This window comes from Drosophila persimilis, unplaced genomic scaffold, assembly GCF_003286085.1.
Source record: "Drosophila persimilis strain 14011-0111.01,24,50 unplaced genomic scaffold, DperRS2 tig00000000-arrow-pilon, whole genome shotgun sequence".
In the NCBI taxonomy this organism is placed as follows: Eukaryota; Metazoa; Arthropoda; class Insecta; order Diptera; family Drosophilidae; genus Drosophila; species Drosophila persimilis.
The window spans coordinates 439439-452972 of NW_020825288.1; the positions used below are offsets into that span (position 1 = coordinate 439439).

Below are 13534 nucleotides of genomic sequence, written 5' to 3' on the forward strand. Positions count from 1 at the left end.
AATATTTTGTTTCGAACCGACTGAAGTATGTTTTTCACATGAACTGAACGGGGGCAAGAAAAAAATAAATACATATGTATGTATACATATGTGTACATACCTACAAACGGTTTTCATAGAAAAACAATGCCAACATAAAAGAAAGGAAAAAACTGTGATTAAGACTGTATATCCTTATTGATTGTCTCATTGGATCGGTATTTTTTCCTTGATTTCGTCGTGCGTCTGTAAAGAAAAATGTTGTGTTTTCCATAAGAATTCCATTCCTGTAACATAATTTGGAAGTAGGATTCGTATCAGACTACAATCAACCCCCATTCAACCCCCACACACAGCACTGTTTTAGCGCCAAAAACATTCTCCAAATTTTCCTCAAATGAAAAACAAGCAAATAACTTACCGGAGGGGGAAAGTGAAAACCAGCCAACCAAACGTTTTCAAACATGTTTGAAAGCAGCCCGTCGAGCTCATACTTGATACGCAAAACTGAGTCTAGAGAGCGTAATTTTGGTCTTCATTTCATTTTCAACCAACCTTTTTCGCTCTCCTTGAATCGTCTTTCTTTTACGTTATGCTCGAACTTCAATTTCTCTCTCTCTCGTTTTCCCTTCTCGCTCTCTCTCAAAACACCCTGCTCTCGGACGATGCACGAGCCTGCCTGCTCGGAATAAATAAATAAATGAACAAACAACATGTCTCAGCATGTCTGTGCATGTCTCAAATGTCTGCCATTCGTTTTTCAACTTTCGACCAGCGCGGTCTCTGTGCTGCGTCAAGAAAATAAGTTCAGAAGTTGACAACTAACGTATTTTCGCGGACGAGACAAGAAGTAGTTCAGGAAAGGCGGTGATAAAGCCCACAAAAATATCCAGATTGATATTTTGGCGAAAAAAAATATCAAACAAAAAATATATATACATATTTATATATCAGCTTTGAACATTTTTCTGGTTGTGTGTTTTCTCTACTGTCTGTGGTCTGTGCAGAACCACAGAATGCACTTACGAAGTTTTACCAAGTTTTTGTAAATTTTTCAAAGTCCGAGCCGCCAGAATAATCGTGAAAGTACAAGTGTCGTGTTTTTTCGGTCTTTTCCTTCTTCCTTCTTGCCGGCAAAACAACAGCAGAACAAACGGTAAACAGCGAAGAGCGAAAAAAACCAGCGTCAGCGCGTCTGTCTCGCTTCCGCGAAAAGGAGAAGAAAAAGCGTAAGGAAAAATGTAAAGAAACGCCGAGAATGCCGCCGTGTGTGTAGAGAGCCATCAAATGAGAGATAAACAATAAAAACAATTTTTGATACTTAAAAATTCTATACAATAAAACAAACAAAAAAACTCAGCTCAGGAACAACAAAACAAAAAAGAAACCACAAACTACCGCAAAAATAGACTGCAAAAAAGGAGAAAAACCAACGAAACACTTTTGGAAATATTTTTATACACGAGAAAAACCCAACTTTTGGGCATCCTAAAATTTACAATAAAAGAAATGAAAAATTGTCCAAAATGCTGCTCCGACGTAGCGGTAAATAGGACAGAATAAGCACAGTTAGCGGCAATCACTCAATCCGAGGGAGCAATCACAAAACGATTCTGATCGATCCAATTGTACATCCTTAAGCCTCTATGGCGCCACGTCGAAACAGCAATATCAGCGGCAATCCTTCCCAGCAGCAACATCCACAGCAGCAGCCACAGCTCCAGCTCTCGCTTGCACAGCAGCAGCAGTCACAGCTCCTCCACTTTTTCACCGAAAGCAGCAGCAACAGCAGCAGCAATCCTCCATCCAGCAGCAGCATGGCGCCCATGCAACTGATGCAGGGCTCCAACGTACAGCTGGTGCGCTGCTGCTACCCGAGCGGCGAGTGCCGCAAGCTGGACGCGCTCATCGCCCTTACGGAGACGTCGTTGGCGGACTGCGTCCGAGTGCTGTGCAACAATGAGAACTGTGGCGCGGGGCAGTACATGCACCGCGAATGCTTTGAAGTGTGGGAGGCGGGCGTTTTGCAGACGCTCAAGGCGAGCGGGCGGGCGCGCAGCTGGTCGGAGCGTCAGAGGGCCCAGCACCTGTGGACGAAGAAGGGCTACGACCTGGTCTACAAGGCGTGCAGCTGCAAGTGCGGTCGCGGACAGCTGCGCAAGGATCTCGAGTGGTCGGTGCCGGCCTCCAATGGCGGTCTGGTGTTCCTCAATGGAAATGGAAGTGGCGGAGGGCGTGGATCCATGAATGGAAACATCAGCGAGGACGACGACAAGAAGAAGGCCAAGAAGAAGCGCAATCGCAATGGAAACAGCGGAAACTCTGGCTCAGGAGGCGGCAACCAGAAGAACGGAGTGGGAGTGGCTTTGACCCCACTGAGCACCAACAATAGCAACGGCTACGGCGGAGGCTCCAACGGACTCACCCCGAACCCCAATGTGGGAGTGATCGGATCCGGGCTGCCGCACAACACCAGCAGCAGCAATGGAAACGGGAACGGCAACAGTGGCGGCTCGGAGGGGAATGGCTTGCAGCCCAGCGTGGTGGCGACCCTGAGCAACATCCTGAATCCGAACAACGTCCTGGGCCTCGATCTCCGTGCCCGGGCCGGCAGCCTCTCCTCCAGCGGCGCCGGCAGTGGCTCGAGCTCCCCCTCGGCCTCGCAGTCCAGCGCCGACATCTCGCTCTCGCCGGTGCAGCAGCTCCTCCAGCAGCAGCAGCAGCAGGCCTCGCTCCTCATGCAACCCCTGGTGGCCCCCCCAACTGCGGGCTATGGCGCTGGCAACAACGCCCTGCTCCTCCAGAACGGTCTCGGGCTCGCCAAGAATCTGCTGGCCCCCCAGCAGTCGCATACCCCGGCGCTGCCCGCCCTGGCCAACATCAGCAACTTCAAGCCTTTGGTCAGCTACGAGCAGCAGCAGTTGGTCCAGCAGCAGAAGAACAAGGAGGTGGAGCTCTACTCGGAGCGTGTGCGGTAAGTTCCAAAAATGAGATGAGACTGCAAAATGTGTGCGAATGTGTGAGAGAGTGAAATTCCCCAACATGTGGTCGGGCGTTCGTTCAGCAATTCAAATATTTATTCAAAAAAGTTTTATCAATTACACTGCGCAACAGGGAATCGGACGAAGAGTGCTGCTGGACGAAAGTGAATTGAAATTACTTGCGGCTCTGATTAGGGAAAATTTAAAATATTTCCTATTTCATCAGAAAATTTCATATTAGAATCAAGTTTTTTGCTGCGCAGTGTAATCGACAATTGCTCGAATCGCTTATATAACCTTGATATTTCCTTTGACTAATTCTCGGCTGGGGCCACAGCTGCGCGAATGAAACGTATTCGATATTTGCACAAATATTAAATAAAATATTCTTGTTTATTTGATTTTGCCTTGTGCAAAATTCTCTTTTAAGGAAGTTCATTATTTTAACGGTTGATCGTTTGCATTTTGTGCGAGAGGGATGGGCAGATTGGGAGATGGGACAGACGACGACAGACTGTCTCTGTCGGCAGTCCAGCGCTCCCGCTCCTTGCCGTCCCTTTCCGTCATGTGCATGGAATAGCTCCGTCCTGCCCGCTCTTGCTGATCTGATCCACGTTCTCTGCTCTCTTTCTCACTTTCGTGCTTGCTTTTGCTGTTATTTCCTTTTTCGTTTTGCGAGTTTCACTTTTATCCATGTCAGTTTCTTGTACCCTTCGCAAAGAGCTTAATGATTTTGACCAGATGCTTGCGCTACAATGCAGAGAGGAGGTAATGTATGTATGTATTTCTGACCCCATAAAGTGTGTACCTTGAGATTGAGCACCCACAGCGGAGTCTAATAGTATAGACATATCCGTGGGTCCGAAAAAGTTTCATCAACTGCACGACATTAATGTCTTGGGAAGGGTATCATTAGCCTCGACTTTCGAAGTTAGCCCTTCGTTCTTGAGTTTTTTCGCTTGTTCTTCTTCGTTTTGCTTTGGGTCAAGGCTTTGGGTCTTGTCTCGTCTTGTCTGCCTCCACTGTCTGTTCTCTCATTGTTTCTGCTGCTGCATAAATCATAAGAAATGAAAATTATTGAAATTTATTTGCTGCCCTCCCCCACATATCAGCAGACACATATCGTATGGTGGAATTTACGTACACATGCACATATGTATGCATATATGTGTGTGTTCTTTTATTTATTTTATGCCCAATTTTAATATTTCCGTTTCCAAAAAAATCCACGAACGGGTGGCAGCGGCGCTAGCAAAAATATTATTTATTCCAGTGCGATAAAAATACATTTGCGCAAAGAAAACAAAAACAACTGGCGGTAGAAAAAGAAGAAGAGGCAGAAGAACGCCGAAAAGGAACGAAAACAAGAATTAGATCGGTTTTTCGGTGTTGTTTTGCTTTGCTGTTTCTTGTTCTTGTTTTGCTTGAAAGCAATCTTCAGGCTTACCGCGCTCTCTTTCACTCTCTTTATTGCCTTCTATGGCATAATTCATTCATTCTTTAGCTCTCCTCCTCTCGCTCTTTTCTGCTCTTATACATGCAGGCATATGTGTGTACGTATGCATAGTTTTCTGCTTTCAAGGCCAATGCTAATTTGTGTGTGTGCGTTTGATCATCAACGCTTTGGTCTCTCTGTCTCTCTCTCTTTCTTTCGAATGCTACCCTGCACTTATATTCCTCCGTGGAGTGATGCATTCCCCTTATCAGCAGGAGCGAGCAGCAGCGCTGATTCGTGTTTTATTCAAAAATAAACTGCCATTAAAATGTTTATCGCCTTTTGGGTTTTTTTTTATGGTATTTATTTTAGTTTATTTTTAGCGCCACACGCGGCCCATTTTTATATTTCTTCTCTTTTTTGTTGTTGCACTTTTTATTGTGTTTCGATAAACAAAAACTTGAGTTACTTAAGCTTGAAACCTGGAACGGTTCTTTGCTTTCTCTTTCTTTAATGAATGAATCTGATTGTACTCTCCAGCGCTCCTCCTTCCATCTCTCTCTGTCTCTGTCTCTCTAGCTGTTGACTTGTTTTGTCTGCTATGCCGGCTTATTTACTTCGCTGTTTTTCTGGTTGTATTTGCCGCCCAATGTCAAGGTTAAGATACAACATTTTATGTATTCATTATTGGAGGGCGATGGTCGATGGGTGGAGAGCAGACGGTAGGCTGTTTGTTTTTCTCGTTTCCATTCTTCCGCCTCCGCGTACGCCGCTGCCAAAGCTAACTGTTCTGCAGAAAGCTCTTCCTGCTTGGCTCTCTCTTTCTCTCTCGCTCTCCTGTCTGCACATGATTTGCGGCATCTGTGGGAGTGGGTGGACGTCTAATCCCCGACTCAATCTCTCTGCGGCGGCGTTGGCATAGGCCTAACACACACTCGTGGGTGTTCCCATCACACCTCCCCTCCCCACCCCTCCCACTAACTCCTCTGCCCCCAGCACTCGCCCAATACTTTCCCGAACATTCTCGTTCTCGCACCAACAGCAACAAATATCGCGCGCGCAATTGCAAATAAATTGCGAAAGGCACGACGAGAATAGATCCAAAAACAACAACTACATTAGCAAGTCGGCATAGCAGGAGCGACGCTTGCGGTAACAGCGACGGCATTATCGCAGAGTAACAACAAAGTCTTAAATTTGCATACCCCTTACACGCTGCGGAGAGAAAGAGAGGGCTGGCATGGGTGTGTCCGGTGGATAGAGCATATGTAGCGGGAGAAATGCCTGCGGGGAGAGAGTGGGAGGATGGAAGAGACGAGCTACGGCCGCACTTCTCTCCAGCAGAGTACCAAGGCAGTGTGGCCAAGTAGTTGCCATGCCAGGCAGCAGTCTTGTAGAGCAATTCTCGGCCCTAAAGCCGAGTCAGAGGTATCCCCCAGTCGTATTCCCACTTTCTGTAGTTTATTTTGTTTTTAAATTGTTAGAATGAACATTCTCCCGTCCCCACAGGCGGCATCTAGCACTGCGAATGCGGTTTTTATAGTGTGAAAAACAAAACTAAAACACAACAAAAAATTAACAACTTTCGCACGACTTTTGTTGTTGTGACTGCCAGAGGAAGAGGCAGTGGCAGAAACAGATATGGATAGAGGCGGGGGGCACTATGTTATGTCTGTCCGCGTCCATATCGGTGCACACTTTATCGGGGTATGCGGCATGGGGCGGCATGGGGCGGCACGGGGCTGGGGCGCACTCTACGAATATGACTGAATTATAGTCGTGAAGCATCGCAAAATTTCATTTAAATTGTGTTTTTGTTTTTCTCGTTAGTATAGCCGGGGGCTGGTGTCCAACTCTCGACCCCTCCACGCCTCCACGCCGCAACCCATCAAACGCCAGAGCTGTGCGCTAATTGAGCACGTTCCAAAAACTGTCGTCTAGACGCAAAGCATAAATTTCTGCACTGTAAAATTTTTATTATCGCGGAACCCCCATTACAACGACGTCGATAGCTGTTGTTTCCGATGTTGTTTCGGGTCTGTACGGAACGTATTGGAATAGGTTCTGTTCTGGCGGGGATCATACATAGCATGCGAGTGCACACGTACACACGTCAAAAATACATATAGTATGTGAGGTTAGGTTTCACTTTTGTTTCACAAACGCGGGCTGGGAACGGGGGCCAGCGAAGCATGAAATGAAATGGGTCTCGGACTGCTACTTGTAGTGTACATATGTACATATCTATATAGCCATAAACATACATACATCGCTCATAGGGGCCGACAGGGCAGACCTTCGAGGGGTCGGAGGGGGTGGGGTCCTCTCGTAGAGCAATTAACGAACTTTTTTGGCAGTCAAATTGAGGAAACATTAAAAAGCGAGTTCTGACACTTTGGGGTTGGGGGTGACAATGGAACTGGGTCTGGACACGGTTCAGTTCCTGGTTCCTGCTTCCTGGTGGAGTGTAGGCCACAGCCAGAGCCCACTGTAGGCACTAAGCGCAAAATCTGTAACCGCAAGGCCCATTTGCGAATGAAGGCACATAGTGTGTGGGCGGAGAAGAGGAGAGGGAGGCATGGGCTCACCTTTTGTTGAATATCAAATCAAGTATGCATTGCAGAGTACCCCCCGCCCTCTGAAACCACAAAAGCTATTAATGAAATCTTTACCAAAACGGTACACGCACACGCACACGCACACGCGTATAGCTGCATTGAAGCAGTGCCACCCACCCACACCCGAATCCACACACAGAAACATGCACATGCACAGGGCGCATATCGAACGGCGCATGCCTCTGTCTCTTCCTGTGCCGGAGAGCAGGAGAGCAGGCGGAGGTCCCTCCGCCGACGACGTTGTCAGCGTCATTATTGTCGTATTTTCATTGCCAACAGACAATGCCAGGGCAACTCTACTCCCAGCCCCACCTCAGTACACACCCACAGCCACAGACCCACTCCCGTACCCAAACTAAAGCCCACAGATGGAGCAAGAGCCAGAGCCAGAGCCATGGCCATGGCCATGGCCGTGGCCATCAAGCACACATGTGTGTGCATGTGGAGCCCGGCTATCCGTCCTCAGGCTTTTTGCCAACTTAAAAGGCTTCGTTGGCTCAGCATTTTCCATGCTCTGCTCTGCCCGGGCCTCTCCCCCCCACCCCCGTGCGCGCTCAACACACGGCAGAACTTTCGTTCCTTCACTGCTTACTCCTCCAGCGCCTACTCCACTGCTTGCCCGCCCCACTGCTTCCTCCTCGTACCAGCATGATGTCGTCTGACGTTCATAAGCCAAGCTCCTCTTGTTGTGTCCATGCATATGGGTGTGTGTGTGCACTGCATTGTGTGTCCATGTGTGTGTGTGTGAATGTTTATCTGTCTGCCTGCTGCGCGTGTGTGTGCTTTTAGGCTTTTGTGCCGGGCCATTCAGCCAAATGAGAATGAGAATGCGAGAGGACAGGAGTGGAGAGTAGTGGAGAGGAGACCCTCTCTGCCCCTCCCTTTGGACTCCACTGCAGGCTGGAATTGCAATCAATATTTTTGTTTCTGTTGTTGTTGTTGCTTTTGTTGCTGTTTGTCGAGCAGCTGCCAGACAACACAAAAAGGAGAAAGAAAGAGTGGCAGCAGTAAAAACGAGCCTGCACCATGAGCGAGGGGGGGGGGGGTTTAGTGGGGGGAAAGGACATACAAGTTGAAAAGCGAAAAGTAAAAAACAAAAGCATAACAGGAACAGGAACGTAAAAAAAAAACATGAAATGTTTGTGGAAATAAAACAAAGCTGTTGTTGTTGTTGTTGTTGTTCCCTGCCTCTCCTTCCACCTTTGGCTCCTATCATTCTTCTCCGTGCTCCTCCTCCTCCTCCGCCTAGTTGCTGGGGAGTGCAATTCGGACTGTAGTTCGGACTGGTCCCAGCTGGAGGTCCTGCTGCACTGGGATCCTGTTGGATTGTGGTTCCATCTCCATCTCCGTCTCCCTCCTCCCCCCTCATGCATGCATGCTTGCATGCCATTCCATATTGCAACTGTACATGTGCATGATGGCGTGTGCATGATGTCCGCGTGTGTGTGGGAATGTTTGTTTTGCTCCCTATTTGATATCCATTAAAACGATTCCACATTTGGCGTCGTCTGTCTGGCCCTGACCCTGCCCTGTCTCTCACTCTCTCTCTCTCTCTCTCCTTCTCTCTCTCTGTGCTTTCTCTGCTCTGATTGGGAATGCATTCAGCTATCCTGTGTCTGTGTCTGTGTGGCGTGTGTCTGTCATTCTGTTCATTTGGACTGCAATTTGTGTCGCTTGCAGTTCCTTTTTCCTCAACTCTGTTTTTCATGTTTATTTTTTATTAGTTGCAATTTTCATTTGTGTGTTGCCGTAGCGGAGTGGGGAGGGGGCAGAGTGGGGGGTAGTTGGCTTCCATTCATTCGTTCTTGTATGGAGAGAGGAGTTTATCTGGCGACTCCCCCCCATGGGGGACTTTGTCGTAACATTTGACACCTACTCAATCACAGTCCCTTTACTCTTTTCCGTTCGCTTAGCCATGCTCTATGCTCTATTCTCCACCTACCCCCCCTCCACCTATACCCCTCTCTCCCCACACTGGCTGTAGCCAGACAAGAGAGCAACAAATGAAGCTTAAATTTTAATCGTCACTCTGCCGCCATTCGCCTGACGATAATGCTGATGATTCTTTTGCCGCTTCGCTCGTCTCAGCTTCAGCCTCGGCTTCCCTTCCCTTCCCTTCCCTGCCCTTCCCTTCCCTGCGGTTGATTCTCGTCTTCTTCTTGCATCCTGTCAAAGGACAACAAGCGTGGAACATTTCTTTCGTCGTTCAAAGTCATTTGGTTTTATGATTATTAGCTTGTTTAGTTCCCTCTCTTTCTCTCTCTCTGTCTCTCTCTCTGTCTCTCTGTCCCTCTGTCTATATCTGTTTTTCAAGTAGCTATGCTTCCACCCCCCTCTCCTTCTAACTCTCGCACTTTCTGTGTCTGTGTCTGTGTCTGTGCCTGGGTGTGTGTGTAACTGGAGGGCAAACATATTCTTTATGCTTATATAATATCTATTTAGTTGCACTCAGCCAAGTGCTTACCCCGCCCTCGTGCTTGAGTCTGACGCCTGTTTGTAGCTTGTTTGTTTGTTTGTCTCTTTCTCCTTTCTGCTTTCTCCTCTATCCTCTATCCTCCATCCTCCATCCTCCATCCTGTCCTCCACTCTTCTGCTGTTTCTGCTCCTGCGTTACGACTGATTGCGCTTGTTGTGCGATAACCGTTGCCATTTGTATCTTTTCCATCTTTTGGCCATAACAATTTGACGCTCCATGACTTTGGATAGGGACAATATGCCACATCGGAGAGGAAGAGAGGTAGAGTGAGAGGGAGCGACTGCAGTATCTGTATCTGGGGGGCAGTGTCTGCTTCTTTCGTGTTAACAACAATTGCGTTTTGTTTAATTGAATAAGTGCTTGGGCGGTCCGGCGGCAATGTCAATGGCTCCAAAAATTGAGGCTGGGGACTCCGCAGCCCCCTTGCCCTCCATCGATATCCCCCGACATGTGGCGTTGATTTGCGGATTTGTTGCGCCCCAAAAAGGGCACACGGAGAGGTAGGAGACGGAGCTGACGAGAGGAGTGGAGGGAGCAGGGGTAGAGCAGCATGACGAGGACATAAAACGCATTAAGTTTTCCCTCTCCCTCTCTGCTTTTTTTTTTTGCCATTTTTGGGTGCATGCAACATCTCGGCAGCAACAGCGGCAACATCGGTCCGTGGCAGCCCCAACATCAGCATCATTTGCCCCGTTTTGGGCAATAAAAGCAAATTATTTTTACGATCAAACCGCCGCAAATAAATAAATGCATTTTTGTAGGTTTTCTCTTTCCCTCCGCTCCCTCCGCTCTCCTCCTTTTCACCCTCTTCTCCTCTCCTCTCCTCTCCTTTGTTTCCCCTCCCTTCCGTTTTGCTTATTTTTGGAGGCGACGACACCAAGTGCATTTTTATGCCCTCGCCCTGGGGCGTGACAGATCATTAGCAGAGGGCCCGAAATTCCCCCAATTCCAAAAAAACGGAAAAAGAAACCAAAGATAAAAATGGAGAAAATGCTATAAAATATCTCAACAGAGAAGAAGAATGGCACAGAGTGTGGAAGGGAATTAAGCAAATTGCAGGATAATCAAACGAAATGCATTTCCTGTGGCACTCCGTTCCGCAAGAGAAATGGAGAAACGGACAAATGGAGAAAGCGGAGAAGCCCAAGCGACTTCTTGACTTTAAAGATAATTACTTGATTCCTTACAGAAGGAAGATTGGCATCGATCGTCCAACTAGAGAGATGCCCCCACTATCTGGGGTCAATCTAGGGTCAATATTGATAGCTTACCCTTCCTGAGAGGGGGAGAGAGAGAGAGCGGAAGAGAGGAGCACTCCCACCGCAAACTTTCTCACGGCGTAATCATTTTTCAAGTAATATTTTGCCGCACGGCTGCCGCCGAGCAACCCAATCACCGATATTTGTAATTAACAGTAACAGCCACACACACACACACACACACCATGTGTGTCCATGTGGTTGCAACAACAGGCACGTTTTGGGGCAACGATCGCTGCTGACTGGCAATGGATCGCTGCTCTGATATCCGATGATGGGATCGGATCGGATCGGATCACAGCGGAGCGGAGTGGAGCGGAGTGGAGCGATGGCTTCATTGTGGCGGCATTTGTTGAAAGGCCCCCGTTGCACACACTCGAAAATTGCAACGTATCTATTGCGGCATGCCACACAGTGGCAACAACAAGTACAGTAGCAACAAGTTTATTGAACTTGGGGCAGGCAGGCGGCGCCATCAGCAATTAAAACTAACTGTTAAATGTTTGGAATCGATGGAAAAAGAGAGAGGGTAAGAGCAGGGTAGGGAGGGAGCGGTACAGAGGGATACAGAGGGGCAGTGGGGAGGGGATTCTCCCCTTAAACGGACAAAATGTTGTCGCTGATTCAATTAAATCTGAAAAACTGATCGAAGAGAAGGAGGAGGAGGCAACAATAACAAAAACCAGAAAGAAGGAGCGAAAAAGCTAGGCCTCAATCGAAGGCTAATGAAAGATATGGAGCGGCGATAACACACGAGAGACAGAGACGGAGACAGAGAGAGGCCAAAGCGATCGAGGAGACCATCAGACCGTGTGTGTGTGTGTGTGTGTGTGTGTGTGCCCACATATGCGAAAGAGTGCCTTAAAAAACGTTAACTTTCACTTTCGCGAGCAAACTCCTTCGTCATCCTTCCCCCCCTTGCAGCACCTGATGACAACCGACTAACAAAATGATAATAAAAATGCAACATTTATTAAAGGGGGGACGAGGGTAGAGGAGGAGCACAGCGAGGCAGGGGCAGAGGCAGGGGCAGAGGCAGGGACCTTGATCAACTTTACTTTCGTTTCGTTTCGTTTATTAACCGCAAAACTGCAAAACTGCAAGACTGAAATGGCGAAAAATCGCATTTGCCTGAGATTTAAATCAATAAAAAAAAAAAACATAAATTGAACATGATCAAAGCAAAAGAAAGTGACACCGAAAGAGAAAAAGAAGAATGAAGAGGTGGAGGCGGAGGAGGGACAGCAGGGTAAGCAGTGCAGTAGGAAGCAGTGCAGTGGCTTACGCGCTGCTGAAGGAGAAGCAGTCACCGAATGAAGCCTATAAATAAACATTTAAGGTTCGCCCATTCCCCACCCTACCCCTATCATCAGCTCAACTCCTCCCTTGCCTCCTTCCTGCACCTCCAACTCCCCTTTTGTGCGCCTCTTCCTCCTTCTCCCCGTTCCTGTTTCCATTCAGAGGCGTTTCTGCTTTCTTCATATGCCCGTGTCTTTTAGCCACCTCTCTTTTTGTGCAGGTCATGCTCCAGGCAGTATGAATTTGACCCAAGGAAGAAGCTGGCTGCTGGATTGATGGAACCTCCTCGCAAGCAATGGATCAGCGAGGGTATCAAAAGGTTCCCCTTCCCCTTGCCCTCTTTTCTCTTCTGTTGTACAATAAATAAATGCAAAAAATTGTTTACCCTCTCGGCCATTATTTCGGCCAAATGTCCTGCAATAATTTTCGGTGCGGGCACTCGACTGACAGCAACAATAATCCCCATGGTGCGGGTGAGTGCGGCTTGCAGTGCAGACGAGGGGCAGAGAGGCTGCACATGACCGTGTTGCATGACTTTGTTTCTGTAAACCTGAAATTCACTTCGGAGTTGATTTCGTTTCGTTTTTTGTACGTTTTTTGTAGTTTTTGTTGTCCCGCATCTTGTTTATGCACGCGATAAAATTGCTGCACAAAGAAAACGGAGTAAAAAAGCGAAAAAGCGAACAATTTTAAACGTAAATTCACCTTTTTTTGTTTTGATTTTTTGTTTTGTTTTGTGTAAAAACAAAAGCCTTGAAAATCCCTCCGTTGCCAGGTTGTCGTGGAGCCTGTTGTCTGTTGTCGTCTGGGGCTTAATCTTAAAGGTGGCATCTGGGCCTGGGACCCGGCCTGGTACTCGCCCTCGGACTCGGCCTCGGTCTCGGTCTCGGCCTCGGACTCGGGATGGAGCTTGCTTTTGTTGTGCTATACCCTTGAGAGCAAGACTGGCAGAGGGGAGGAGCAGGAGTGCTTCTTATCATCTGTTGAACTTGTCAAGGCTCCTACGGGGCGGAGGCCTAGGCTCATAAACAGGGTCCAAAAAGGGAACGGGACTCGGGATGGCCTTAACCACTCCCCCCACGCGTATCCTTTGGGGATACGAAGGGAAATAAATGTGACAAATGGGCAGAATCCTCAAACACAAAAGACTGTGTTAATTCCCCTGCAATCCACTCCTTCCTTCCATTGAAGTCCTCATTTCTATCAAGTCTCGTATTGTAGATCGTATTTTATCCAATAACTATATATTCTTGAGCTCCTCTCAAACGTTTTCCATCCATCCAAAACTAATCTCGAATATCTCTCTTTCTCTCTCTCTCTCTCGCTCTCTTTGCAGGTAAGTAAAAAGGAAACCGAATGAAGATGCTCCCCTATCCGTATCCATATCCGTATCCCAATGCATCCGTTGAGGGGAGGAAGCGTCTGCCACGAGTGTTGCAAGCGGGCTATAAATCGCGGCAAGTGGCAGACAACTTTTGCTTTATTGC

At 47.8% G+C, this 13534-nt stretch overlaps 1 protein-coding gene across 1 annotated transcript in view; it reads left to right on the forward strand.

Moving 5' to 3' along the window:
* Positions 1 to 1365: 1365 nt before the first annotated feature.
* LOC6595338 (headcase protein) overlaps positions 1366 to 13534 on the forward strand; it is an 80733-nt gene continuing 68564 nt past the window's right edge. Inside the window, 1 exon segment of the mRNA XM_026995219.1 lies at positions 1366 to 2953. Within this exon segment, the coding sequence (XP_026851020.1) occupies positions 1626 to 2953 (1328 nt within the window). The 5' untranslated portion in view covers positions 1366 to 1625.